This window comes from Dryobates pubescens, chromosome 3 (genome assembly GCF_014839835.1).
Source record: "Dryobates pubescens isolate bDryPub1 chromosome 3, bDryPub1.pri, whole genome shotgun sequence".
NCBI classification, from domain to species: domain Eukaryota; kingdom Metazoa; phylum Chordata; class Aves; order Piciformes; family Picidae; genus Dryobates; species Dryobates pubescens.
Window position 1 is genome coordinate 46,214,357 of NC_071614.1, and position 13,041 is coordinate 46,227,397.

The following is a 13,041-nucleotide window of genomic DNA, read 5'->3' on the forward strand; positions in this document are numbered from 1 at the left end:
GTTAACTCATGTTTTCTCATTCCTCTGGTTCCGTGCAGTTGTTTCTTAAAATGGGCTATTCGGCTTTAAGGTGAATTGGCAGCTCATCAACTGAAGGAGTGCAGATAATGAGCTAAAAATATGCTAACCTGTTGGAAGAGTTGCTTCCAAAACTTAAGTGGGGGAATTGGCAACAGGGGGGCTAAAAATCCGTAAACTACAAAATGTAAAGATTCTGGTATGTGGTGGTGGTGGTTTTTGTTGTTGGGTTTGTTTGTTTGTTTTTAATTAGAAATACTTCACTAAATAAATGAGTAACTGAGTGTGGCATTCCTTGTCAGTTTCGGAGAGCTGCTCCCAGGCTTAGGACAAGTGATGCTGGGTCTGGACTGGACAACATTTGAGTACATAACGACTTGAAAGATCAGAAAAACTCTGTTTTATGTTGTAATAGTTAATTTCAAACTACAAAAATAATTACCATATTCTATGGAATCCCTCAATTAGCACTTGTGATTTTGTTTCTCCCCTTTTCAGGTGCCTACCTTTCCCCAAGTGGGTACGTGTGGCAGGAGTTTTCAGTTCCTCATTCCTGCTGAGTTCCAAATTCTCTCACCACAGGAAGCTACTTCTTTGCTAAGGTAAGATGCAATTCATCAGCTGGCAGAAAACACTTTAGCTTGCTCTCAAGGAGTCTGTGGTTCCTGGCTTCTTCTGAGTGTCCACCATTCCACTTAATGCCAGGTTTAGGAAAGAAAAATATTCTGCCACACTGTTTTTGAGGCATCTTGCTCTAACTGCAGGGAACTAGTGTGTTTCAGTCTAAATCCTGTCTTCTAGTGCAGACTGTCTTACCAAAAGTTTGGGTGTTGAAATACTACAAATACCATATCAAGAATTCTTAAAAAAAAATGACATACATAATTTCTGAGGGGAGTCTTTTCCTTAAGTGCTTAACTTTGCATTTCCTCGTGTACAATTTCCTTTAGAAGTTTGCATTAGTTTGCAACAGATACAGTATTGCATGAAACAGAGTCTTGCTACCAAGTAATAGGTATTTTAATAAAGCTCTTTTTCTTGTGTTGTTTTTTTTCCTTGTGCTTTTCTTTTATTCTAGAGCTTGTTGTCCCTTTTTTTTCCCCTTGTACCATTGTTGGGACTGCAATGCTGTTTAAATAGGAAAAAGTTCTTCACTGAGCGAGTCGTTCGTCATTGGAATGGGCTCCCCGGGGAGGTGGTGGAGTCGCCGTCCCTGGAGGTGTTCAAGGGGAGATTGGACGTGGCACTTGGTGCCATGGTCTAGTTGTGAGGTCTGTTGGGACAGGTTGGACTCGATGATCCTTGGGGTCTCTTCCAACCTTGGTTATACTGTGATACTGTTTGGTGTTCTTTTCATTTTCTGATGCCTTAGGTATTTTTTCATCTGTGACAGCTGAGTGACTTTCCTGATGGTTCACACATTAGATACATTCGTTTTGATTTTCTGAGGATTTGCTTACATTTCTTCTGTCTGCTGTATTTCCTTTGTCTTATCTGTACGGTCAATGCAACGAATGGGACAGTTGGCAACCTCCCAAAGTCAGCTTACTCCATTGAAGAGCCAGTGGAACCAAAGTTAACTTCTCTTGCATTTCTTTGTTGGTTTGTTTATTTTGTTTAGGTTGTTTGTTTTGTTTGGCTTTATTTTCTTCGATGACTTTGTAAATTTAATTTAGAGAAGTTTTCTGCCTGCTGGTAGTTGTTCTGACATCAGTAGCATCAGGCTTGTTGCAGTGGTATGGCAAATTGTTTAAAAAATTAAAAACAATTGCTGGTGCTAGGGTAAGTTCAGCTGATTCATCCGTGTGCTTTGTTTGTTCCTAAGTAGGACATAAGCAGAGATGAGGTGATGCTTTGGCACATTTTGTTGCAATCTTTCTTCATATTATTTGCTACTGTAGCAGTTAATGCTAGCATACGCTACTCAAAAAGAACATACACTCTAAATGGGCTGTATTCTTGGAACTATGAAGCAAAGTACTTTGCATTTGACCACATCCCAAGGTATAGGTAATTCTGTGTTAAATACTGGATTTGTTCAATACTGTCATTGCTGCTGTAGGAGCTCTTTGCTGATCACAGAATCACAAAATGTTAGGGGCTGGAAGGGACCTCGAGAGATCATCTAGTCCAACTCCTTTGCCAGAGCAGGATCACCTATACCAGATCACACAGGAACTCATCCAGGCAGGTCTTGAATATCTTCCCAAGACGGAGACTCCACAAGCCTGCTGGGCAGCCTGTCCCAGTGTTCTGTCACCCTCACAGGGAAATAATTTTAACTCCTCTTTCTATGGAACTTCCTATGCCTCAGCTTCCACCTGTAGCCCCTTGTCATGTCATTGGGCATTGCCAAGAAGAGTCTGGCTCCATCCTCTTGATGACATGCTCCAGAGCAAATTGTCTTTGTAATTACAGAGTTCCTAACTTAAGGTTATGATGTTCAAGAGGCGATTGGACGTGGCACTTGGTGCCATTGTTTAGTCATGAGGTCTGTGGTGACAGGTTGGACTTGATGATCTTTGAGGTCTCTTCCAACCTTGATGATTCTGTGATTCTAGCTGCTTGTAGAAGAGGCTTTAACGCTCTCATACTTCTTGCTGTTTATTGCCTCCTGGTTGGTTGGTTTGTTTGTTTTTTCGGGGGGGGGCGGGGGGGGGAGCTTCAGAGGAGGAAGTAGGGATCATTAGTAAAGCTCTGGATACTAGTCTTTCATTATAATTAAAAACCCAGTACTGAGATGCTGCTGAGACTTTTTTTAAGAGACTCTGATGAGTTCTGCGTGCCCAGGTTTTGTGGTGTTTTGAAATGGCTGTGATATATCTTACTATTTACTTTTTGGTTTTGCATGCTGGTTTGGGTAGTCCTTCCTTGGGATTCTTGAACACCAGGAATACAATCTTGTACACTGAGATAAGGAACTGAGTAGCACAGTTGGTTTTCATTTGATGGCTGCCATTTCCCTTTGGCATCTCCTCTGACTTAGTTGTAGCAGCTGCCATTTAAAGAATTTCTGTATTTTATCTTCTGGTAAGATTCTTCTGTAGAGTAGTTCCTCATTACATGACTGCATTGAAAATATGATGTCCCAAGTGGTCCAGAGCACTGTCCCTTACATTTGCTTGAAATTGCTGTTGAATAAGTTGACAGAATTTACTCTGATAAGATAACAAAGTTTCTAGGGCCGTTTTGTGGAAGGGAGAATGATAGTTGTGTGGCACTGTTACTGTGCAGCTGATGAAAGCTTGAACTTTAATAAAATGTTCCAAGTATGTGCTGAAAACATTTAACTGTATTGAAGTTTATTTTCAGTAGCTGCATGCAGGATGGTTTTCAGTTTGAACTCATCTTAACCTGGTTACAGAAATAACCATTTCCCATCTTGCTGATTACAGTCCTTTTACTGTTTCTATCTCCTACTGCTTGGATATGATATGTCATTGAGGTAGTTGGGAGTTTTCTTTGACCCAGTATATGAAGCTGTGCCTTTGGTTCTCTCACATTTGATTTTAAATCTTGAGTCTCATCATTTGGTTATTTGGAAGGGAAGCAATGTGCAGAAATGTTTGGGTCAAAATGATTACTGCTGAATCTAAGGATCAGAATTATCTGTGCTATGCTGTGTAGTTGTAAAGTGGGTCTTTATCTTGTTTTGCACTTTTTTGAAGTTAAATAAGGATAACAATTACATTTGATATGTGTAAGTGTAGTGCCTGACAGAGACACCTATCACCAACCTGACTTGTATCCTGAAATTTTGACAGCTCTATCACAGTACTTTAGAATAACATGAAGTATGCACTAAGAAATGGGTTTATCTTCCTGCATTTTTATGGAATTGGACAGATTTGTCCATTTTATAAGAGAGTAATGGTTTATGAAATGTTAGATTGTAAAAGGCAGCTCAATTCTTAATGTATTTTTTGTTACAGTTCCTCTATTTCAGGCAGCAGCTACTGAGACTTACTTTCTTTCTTGATTTTTGAACTGGATTGTTTGGGCCTTCTACCTTTTGCCAGTATACTGAGCACCTTGTTCAAGTGGTTTTCTGTCCAATCTTAAGCTCTTTCTTGTCTGTTGCCTCTTTCCTGTTCTGTGTAAAATGTTTTAACTTCTGGGCTTTTGTAGATGCTAATTTGGTACTGTAGGGCCCATTCCATGGCTTTTCTGAATCCAAGTATTGCAGGGGTAGCTGGAAGACTGATCAATTTAACCTAGTTTTGACAAGTGTTGTCTGTCTCCCAGCAGTTTCAGTGCTGTTGCTGTTAGTTTGAAAAATCAAAAAAAGCAGTTAAACTGAAATCAGTGTAGAAGATGACTAAGACTTTTGGTTTGGCTTGCAAACCAGCTTGAAGCTTGTATTCATTTGAGTGAGATATAGTGTTTTAAGGAGGCAGAAAACAATCTTACCAATGAGTTGAAGGTTTCATGTACTCAAGGGAGGGTACATTTGACTTCCAGCATGAATTAATGCTTCTTGAGTTGCTTGTAATGGTCTGAGACAGAATCAGGGTCTGTACAACTAGAGGTACCTCACTTAATATCCTAAATTAAGCAATCTAATTCCTGTTTGGGATAAGCAAGATAAGATGATGTCCAAAGTTCACTTTTGTACAACCACAATAATTCTCAGGTCACATTGCTTTATGCCTATAGTAGTCTAAGATTTTAAATGGACCGTGTATGTGTGCATACTGGGTGCACCAGAAACCATAGTTTCTTAATAAAATAAAAAGGTGGCTGTGCTTTGTTCTTGAACTGGTTTAAACTTTGATACCACGGCTTACCGGAAGTGCAGGTAGTGAATGGGTATCTCAGTTCTGATGTTTGCTTATTGCTGCTTGGTCTGAGCAAATGTGAAATGTTCTCAAGAGTTACTAGGCCCTTGTTATAAAAACATGATGGAGGAGGTTGTTTCTACAGAATTATGCAGGCTGTTTTGGGCTGCCCAGCTAAGCAGAGACGGAGTAGCCACAAGACGGGAAGGGATGAATTCTAGAATTCTCTTGACAAAAGCAGGTATTTCATGTATGAAGACTGTTTTTTCTTGAAGACAATGCCTTTTTAATTGTGTGCCTTTTCTTCCCTCTTCTTTCTTTCTTAAAACTTTGTAGGTGGATTTTTTGTGAAACTACTATTTTGAAACCAGGCCAGGGTCTGTATATGTAAGGGTCAGTGGTTGAGACAGCAGTAAAGGTTTAGTTTGCTGCTCTCTGAAAGGCTTCTTGAGCATACATTAGGTAGGTTTGTCTCTACTGGCTCTGTCTGAAAAACAGTCCTGATTTTGTATTTTAGGTTGGATCCGAAATGCCTGAGTAGTTAAAACGTTCACTGAGAGTAACCAACACAGATAGTTAAGTAAATTTCCTTTAAATAAGAGTTTTCCTTGGGTTTATTAAAGCAGAATATAGCATTTGAAGGACAGGTGTGATGAAATAGTGCTTTTTTTCCCCCCAAATCCTTATTGGTTTAGAAATCTGAGGTGTTTTTTTTTTTTATAGTAGTGATCACTTTTAATTAATATTTTTATAGGACCTGCTTACACTGACTTGTCATGGCATCCAACAAATTTGTCATTAAGGTAAGTACAATGTCATACCTTCCATTAAAAAAAAAAAATCATAATCTGTAATACTGCTTAGAATGCATGTATGTTAATTATGAAGTTGTTTCAGGCTTCTGATCATAGTAGCATATTTTTAAACCACCTTTTCTATCTGGAACTGAAGTTGTATCACTGATTTTTTATGGCAGAGTATGTCTGAAGATTAAAGCTGTGTAAGTAAAAGTGACTAGTTAGAACTAGAATCTGCATGAATCCTCCCTAAAACAGAAATAAAATTCAGGATTGATTCTTCTCTTACTGTGATCTTGCAGTATTATTTGTGTACTTCCCAGGTAGTCTAAGAGTGCCTGGCTTAAGGTGTAGCAATGTTCTTAAACTGTTTATTCCATGTAACTCGGTATTTGCATCTTTTGTGCCTCTTTTTGCACTCTCAGGGACTAGTTCTCTTATATACTGTAAAATACCATTGCTGTTTATGTTGCAAACAGTCTCCAGCCTTTGGGTATGTACCTGAAGAGTAAAGCTTTTCAAAACACAGCACTTCTTTTACCATAACCGTATCATCTTATCCACAAAGAAAACTTCATTGTTCGTTAAAGTTGTGCGACCTTCTCTTTTGAAGCTTCTCTCTTATTTCTGTGTTCCTGTATGTCCTGGGTAGTTTAGGTAATGCTTACATTTCTAAGTGATTAGTGCAATGTCTTATTCTCTTTGAAGTGTGTTTGACAAGAATTCTCCTAACAGAAGAGACTGTGGATTAGCTTGGTATTTCTGGAGGGCAGCTACAAAAGCTTTCATTGCTGATCAGGCTGTGGAAGCTGTTGAAGTTTGACTTTGTGGGTACCAACCTGTTCAATGGGCTGACCCAATGCTAAATTTTTGTGCGCTATGTGTTACTTTCCAAGGAAAACTGCTGTCATTTAGTGGGATGTTTGCTTCAATTTTTTTGCTGTTTAGCATGGTTATAAATCTTAAATTGACAGTATTGCATTTATACTGTTAGCTGCTTCTTAGTTGATGTAGGAGTTAGAAGAAGTATCTTTTGTTTGGAACATATTTTAGCAGGTATTCTGAGTCTGTATGCTGCTGTTGGGGGTAACAAGATGATGTTGATGCCTCCTCTCTATGCTGTGTTTTCTACATTATTTTAAAGTTTTTACATTTTGTAAGCATGTTTATGTTAATAGAATAGAATAAACCAGGTTGGAAGAGACCGTCAAGATCATCGCGTCCAACCTATCAACCAATCCAACCCACCTAAACAACTAAACCATGGCACCAAGCACCTCATCAAGCCTCCTCCTGAACACCTCCAATGATGGTGACTCCACCACCTCCCTGGGCAGCCCATTGTTTTTGGTAACAGAGCAAAAAGTCGAGCTTATCTGTCTTTCAAGTCTTAGTTGACTGCAGTGGAATTTAGAGGCAAACACCTATAATGTGTTTAATGGCTTTACTTTTTACCAACACATATTTTATAGGAGAATCTTTGTACCGCCAGTGTAATGGTCAGTTATTTGCAGTAGGGGGAGTAGTTGGCCTGTTTTTGGAAAGCTATCCCAAGACTGGTTTTATGGGCAATTAAGAGTGATTCAAATAACATAATTGATGCAGTAAAATAGTTTTAAACCTTAATACAAGAACTACACACTCTCCTAATACACTCTCTTCACTTGACAAGTGGCTGAACGTCTATAGCACATCAGAACACCATGGTAATATTTTACACACATTAATTTGATCAGCAAGTTTCAACTTTAGGAAATACTGATACTTCGTAAAGTGCTGCATGGCAAAATATACCCAGATCTAGAAAATAGGACGTATGAGTTTAATTAAGCTCTCTCTGTGTTGCTAAAATATTTTAATGCTGTTCTGAGACATAAATCTTAAAGTAAAATCATGAACTTTGTATTTGGAAAACAGTATCACTAGGGCCTTGTTTAAAACTTTGGACAAACTCAAAAGAATTGCTCATCTAGGATTGTGTAAATTGACTTCATTCATGCCAAACTGCAGGAGTATATGTACTTGTTTTTATGGTTGTAATAGAAAAATTTTATGTAATGTTTTCTGCAATTTGTTTACTAAACACTGAAGACTTGAAGTTGTTACTGCATTTCAATAGCACAGCCTCAAAAGGAGACTTTTATTTACTTTTTCATTTCCCATTTTGAAAAATAAAGAGCTCTGCTGTTTTGGATTTGTAGGCCTTTGGTAGTACATATCTTTGATTAAGCTAATTGTGGTTTTAGTGTTCTCTCTGATCATCCAGCATATTGCAATCAATTTTTCAGAAGTGTTCCTTATTAACATTTGCAATTTTGCATAGTGGAAGTATATATAAAACTTTTTTTGTCCTTTCTATGTCAGACTTTTTAATTTACTTGATACCTTCCCCCACAGCAAACTCCTGGCCAAGCTGGCAGCCTGTGGCTTGGACAGCAGCACTCTGTGCTGGGTTAGGAACTGGCTGGAGGGCCAAGCCCAGAGAACGGTGGTGAATGGTGCCACATCCAGCTGGCAGCCAGTCACTAGTAGTGTCCCCCAGGGATCAGTGCTGGGCCCCATTCTGTCCAACATCTTTATTGATGATCTGGATGAGGGGATTGAGTCCATCATCAGTAAATTTGCAGATGACAGCAAGCTGGGGGCTGGTGTTGATCTGTTAGAGGGTAGGAGAGCTCTGCAGAGGAACCTTGACAGGCTGGACAGATGGGCAGAGTCCAAGGGCATGAGATTTAACACATCCAAGTGTGGGGTTCTACACATTGGCCACAACAACCCCATGCAGTGCTACAGGCTGGGGTCAGAGTGGCTGGAGAGCGGCCAGGCAGAAAGGGACCTGAGGGTACTGGCTGTTAGTAGGCTGAACAAGAGCCAGCAGTGTGCCTAGGTGGCCAAGAAGGCCAATGGCATCCTGGCCTGCATCAGGAGTAGTATGGCCAGCAGGAGCAGGGAAGTCATTCTGCCCCTGTAGTCAGCGCTGGTTAGGCCACACCTTGAGTCCTGTGTCCAGTTCTGGGCTCCTCAGTCTAGGAAAGATGTTGACCTGCTGGAATGTGTCCAGAGAAGGGCAACAAAGCTAGTGAGGGGTTTGGAGCACAAGCCCTATGAGGAGAGGCTGAGGGAGCTGGGGTTGCTTAGCCTGGAGAAGAGGAGGCTCAGGGGAGACCTTATTGCTGTCTACAACTATCGGAAGGGAGGTTGTAGCCAGGTGGGGGCTGGTCTCTTCTTCCAGGCACCCTGTGACAGAACAAGAGAACACAGTCTTAAACTGTGCCAGGGGAGGTTTAGGCTGGATATTAGGAAGAAGTTCTTCACAGAAAGAGTGATTGGCCATTGGAATGGGCTGCCCATGGAGGTGATGTAGTCAGCATCACTGGAAGTATTTAAGAAGAGACTGGATGGGGCACTTAGTGCCATAGTTTAGTTGACTAGATGGTTTTGGCTGATAGGTTGGACTTGATGAGCTCGAAGTTTTTTTCCAACCTGGTTGGTTCTATTCTGTTTATTTAAACTGCAGGTTCTTTGGTAGCAGTGAGCATATTTTTCTGTTTTATACTGGGAATGACAATGGAAGTACTGGCAGCCAAATGATACTATGACTGTATTGTGGTCAGTTTTCCCGTTCATTTTGTTTGTGTATGTATTCTTTACTTTTTAATGTTGAAGTATATTTATGTAGTCAGCAAGGTACTGATTTATGAGCAAAGGCATCTTAGCATTTGTCTTTGCATATCTTAGATGTGCTTCATGACAGTGTTCATAGAAAATGTTGGTTATAGGCCCTAATAGTAGGTAGAAGAAAAAGACATCTTCCTGTCTGACAATATGGTGGTCTCTACTTCAGTGCTGTGTGAGTCATTTTTGGTTCTGCTCACAGACCTGTAGAGGGCATCTGGAACAGGTTGCCTGGTGAGGTGGTTGGGTCCCCATCCCTGGAGATATTCAAAGTGAGGCTTTACAGGGCTCTGCCCAGCCTTGTCTAGTCGAGGATGCACCTGCTTACTGGAGAGCAGGTTGCACTAGATGACCTTCAGAGATCCCTTCCAACCCAGACCATTCTGTGATTCTATTGTCATCTTCAGTCTGGAATAAGAAAATGAGCAGCTGATTTTGAAGGGGCATTTTTTTCTTCTAGTATTTCCATGTGTGTTTAAGTATGCTAATAGATTCCTAAGGTTAAAGCGTTACCTTATCTCTGGCATTGCCAGTGCTTTCTCTTATTCTAGCAGATAGCTGAAATGAAACACAGCAGTAGTACATTGACAAAGATTTCTGGACCAAATATGTCTGTTGGGATAATTCTCAGGTAACATCTAAGTGGGCAAGACAGAATGAAGTTCCTATTTCTGTGAAGTGTGTCCACTGAATTACCTAATCAATATTTCTGTAAATATCTTGATCTGTGTGAAAGTGATGTTTGCTGTTTCTTACAAGTTGTTTGGATGGAAAAAAAAAAGCTAGGGAGATGTGCAGGTTTTCATGTCTAATTATTAATTTTTTTTTTCTCTGATTCCATATGAGTAATGGAGCATAGTAAATGCACTTTACTGCTGTGTGAGGTCCATAGATACATGAATGCAGCATTCTCAAGTGGAGAGTGAGAATAAAGAATAATTGTGTTTAATTTTTGTCTGTTGTAACTGCTTGGAGTTAGTAGACTGATACTGCAGAAGCTTTTTCTACATCCATAGTTTTTAACTCTTTCTCATACTTATTTCTAGTTTGAGAGCTAGGTTTTCTTAGAGTGCTTAGTTGAAGTAACTAGCAAATACAGTATTTTCTGTTGCACATTTGCATGTGATGTTCCTGTAGTTGGGGTACTTACAAATGTTTCAGTAGAAATACCCAAATATGTTTTTGACAAATAATTGGGAAAAACTTTCCAAACTGATCAAAATTTGTTCAATTTTGTGTATACAAGATGTTCCTGTTTTGCTTTTGGGGTCTTTAGAGATTAAGGCATAACTATATTAACCATTTGGTGGTGATATTTTGAGGATAGTGTTCTCCTAAAGCAACATTGCTCACAGCAATCATAAATAAGAGGTAGTTGGAATTGTTATTATCAAGCATTATCATACACTTCACTTAGCTGTAATGTTCATTTTCATGCAGACAGATAAAGTGGTACTTTTAGGAAAGGGCTTTAACATCTTAAGATAACAAGGGATCTGGGGGGGGAAATATTATTTTAAAGAGGAAGTAGGAAGCAATAATGGAAGGAGGGACATCTATTTTGTTATCTTTCTTAATTTCCAATTTCATGGGACCAGATATGGAGTGACTAAAGTGATGAGTAAATAAATTCCAGAAGAAATAAAAGAGGAAGCTTGGAGGGTGGGGAAGGGAGGGGGGAACACGGACACAGAGGGGAAGAAAAATTAATTTGTATGGTCTAATTCTAAACCTCCTGGAGTCAATGGAAGTTTCCTCACTGACCTCAGAGGATTCATTTTCAAGCCTAGGGAAATGATGAGTGGATGAAGAATTGAGAGATTAAAGAGTTAGCAGAAGGAGAAAGGAATGGGAAGCCAGAGGGGAAAAACATCAACAGTGGAAATATGGCTTACACAGGGATCACTTCAAATAAAGAATAAAAGAATGGTTCAAGTTGCATTACTTGTTTTTTGTGTTTTTTTTTTTTAATTCAAATAAATGAATCTGATTAGTTTTAGAAGTTCCAGTTGTGGCAGAAAATGAGGGTTTTACTTATTGTAAGCAGCCTACTGCTGTGACAGCGGTATGGGATTCTAAATATTCACCATACCAAGTGATATTAATTTGTTTTTTTTCCAGGTATAGTTAATTCAAAGGTGTAATCTCCATGCTAATTGCCATGGGCCATATTTCTGGCCAGCACTACCACATTTTATGCTTCCAATGTTCTGCCTGTTGGAGTGGAGGAGGAAGGGGTGGGAAACTTAGATTTAAATCTCCCAAGTCCAGCAAAACATGAGAGCTTAGCAAAGATGCTCTGTGGGGTCACTGAATGTCTTTAGGTCCTGGGAGAGGCTTCAGCTTGTGCTGTAGGTGAAATTCTTCAATTCTTTCCAGTGAGTTCAGAGGGAGGTTAGTGGGCTGAGATAAAGGGATCCCTTCATGGTGGTACCTGGTATCGTTGTGTACAAACAGTTTAATGATGCAGTTTTTGCTTTTGCTGTTAGCATCATGAAAATTAAATACGAAAATTATTTTATGGTTTTGTGTGGCCTTTCCTTACTATGGACAAAGTGGATGGATTCTGATTTGTAGAAGTTTGATCCGAGAATTTAAGTGTGTTCTGACTGGTATATAGAGTAAAAGGGAAACGAAGACACATTTTTATGCTTTCCTTATGTTACATCAGTGTGGTTCACAACTTCCTTAAAAGGAGTCTGTTTTTAAAAGCAAAATAATTGCTTGGTTTCAATTCTCAAATAAAAGCTTAGCTTCTGGACATTTTGTGTTCACTGCAGCACTTATTCAGCCATGACTTTGCAATACTTTTCTTGACATAGCACCCTATTTCAGTCTTCTGCTGCCGTCATTGCTAAGCATGGGCACTGGTGATGTTCAGCTATTGTGAAAAACCTTTAAACTGCGGATAAAATGATGATTCATGGTCACCTGATGAAAAAAGATTTATTACCATGACTCCAGAAACATTAGATCCCATGTAAGTGTTTCACTTCCCACACTAGTTCTTCTAAAAGAGATGACAATGCAGTTATTTTCTAACAGTTGACAGCTGCTCAATTAAGTTGTGACAATGTGGTTAGCAAAAACTATAAACTCCAGGCTTTTAAAATAGTAGTTTAAGGAACTAACATGAGCTGTCACCGACTTTTTTCACAGTGTTACTTGGAATGCTTTCTACTCAAATTATACATCTTAGATTTCAGTTACCACTGCTGAATTAAGTTCTTTTTGTGGTAGATCTGATCCAAACCTCACTGAAGTCAAAGGGCTTTGGATCAGAGTCTGTAGGAATATATTGGTGGGACTTTGTAGATCAACTAATTTCGTATTAATTTCATCCACAGCCTTCCTCAGCTCAGTTTATGTAGCTTTTTAAAATGTAATTTGTCTGTAATGTTAATGTCTAAAGAAGTTAGTTTGAAAAAATACTCAAATGTGATACAGCCAAATAGTAAAATATTTCTTACTCAGTTTTAATTTCAATATGAAAAGAAAAGATGAAAACCTGTTTGTTGCCAACCTGTAATTGCCTGGGGACTGTGAAGAGATATTTAAGGTGTAAGTAGAATTATGAAAAAAACTCAAAACATTAAATTAGACACTAGGTATGTATGATTCTATGCTCTAAAGCAGAAAAAGGGTTCTCAACATGTAGGGTCATGTGGGACAGTACGTTCACTCTGAAATGATCAGGAGTTCCACTAGTAATTTTTGTCTTATGTTAGTTTCCCTCTTTTTCCTGGAAATAGTTCTTAACTTCAGATTCTGTG

General features: G+C 39.1%; 1 protein-coding gene across 1 annotated transcript in view; it reads left to right on the top strand.

Moving 5' to 3' along the window:
- Positions 1-515: 515 nt before the first annotated feature.
- Positions 516-13,041, top strand: part of SLX4IP (SLX4 interacting protein) — an 80,846-nt gene continuing 68,320 nt past the window's right edge. The window contains exons 1-2 of the mRNA XM_054178733.1: positions 516-620; positions 5,551-5,599. Coding sequence (XP_054034708.1) covers positions 5,573-5,599 — 27 coding nt within the window. The 5' untranslated portion in view covers positions 516-620; positions 5,551-5,572. The remainder of the gene's footprint in view (positions 621-5,550; positions 5,600-13,041) is intronic.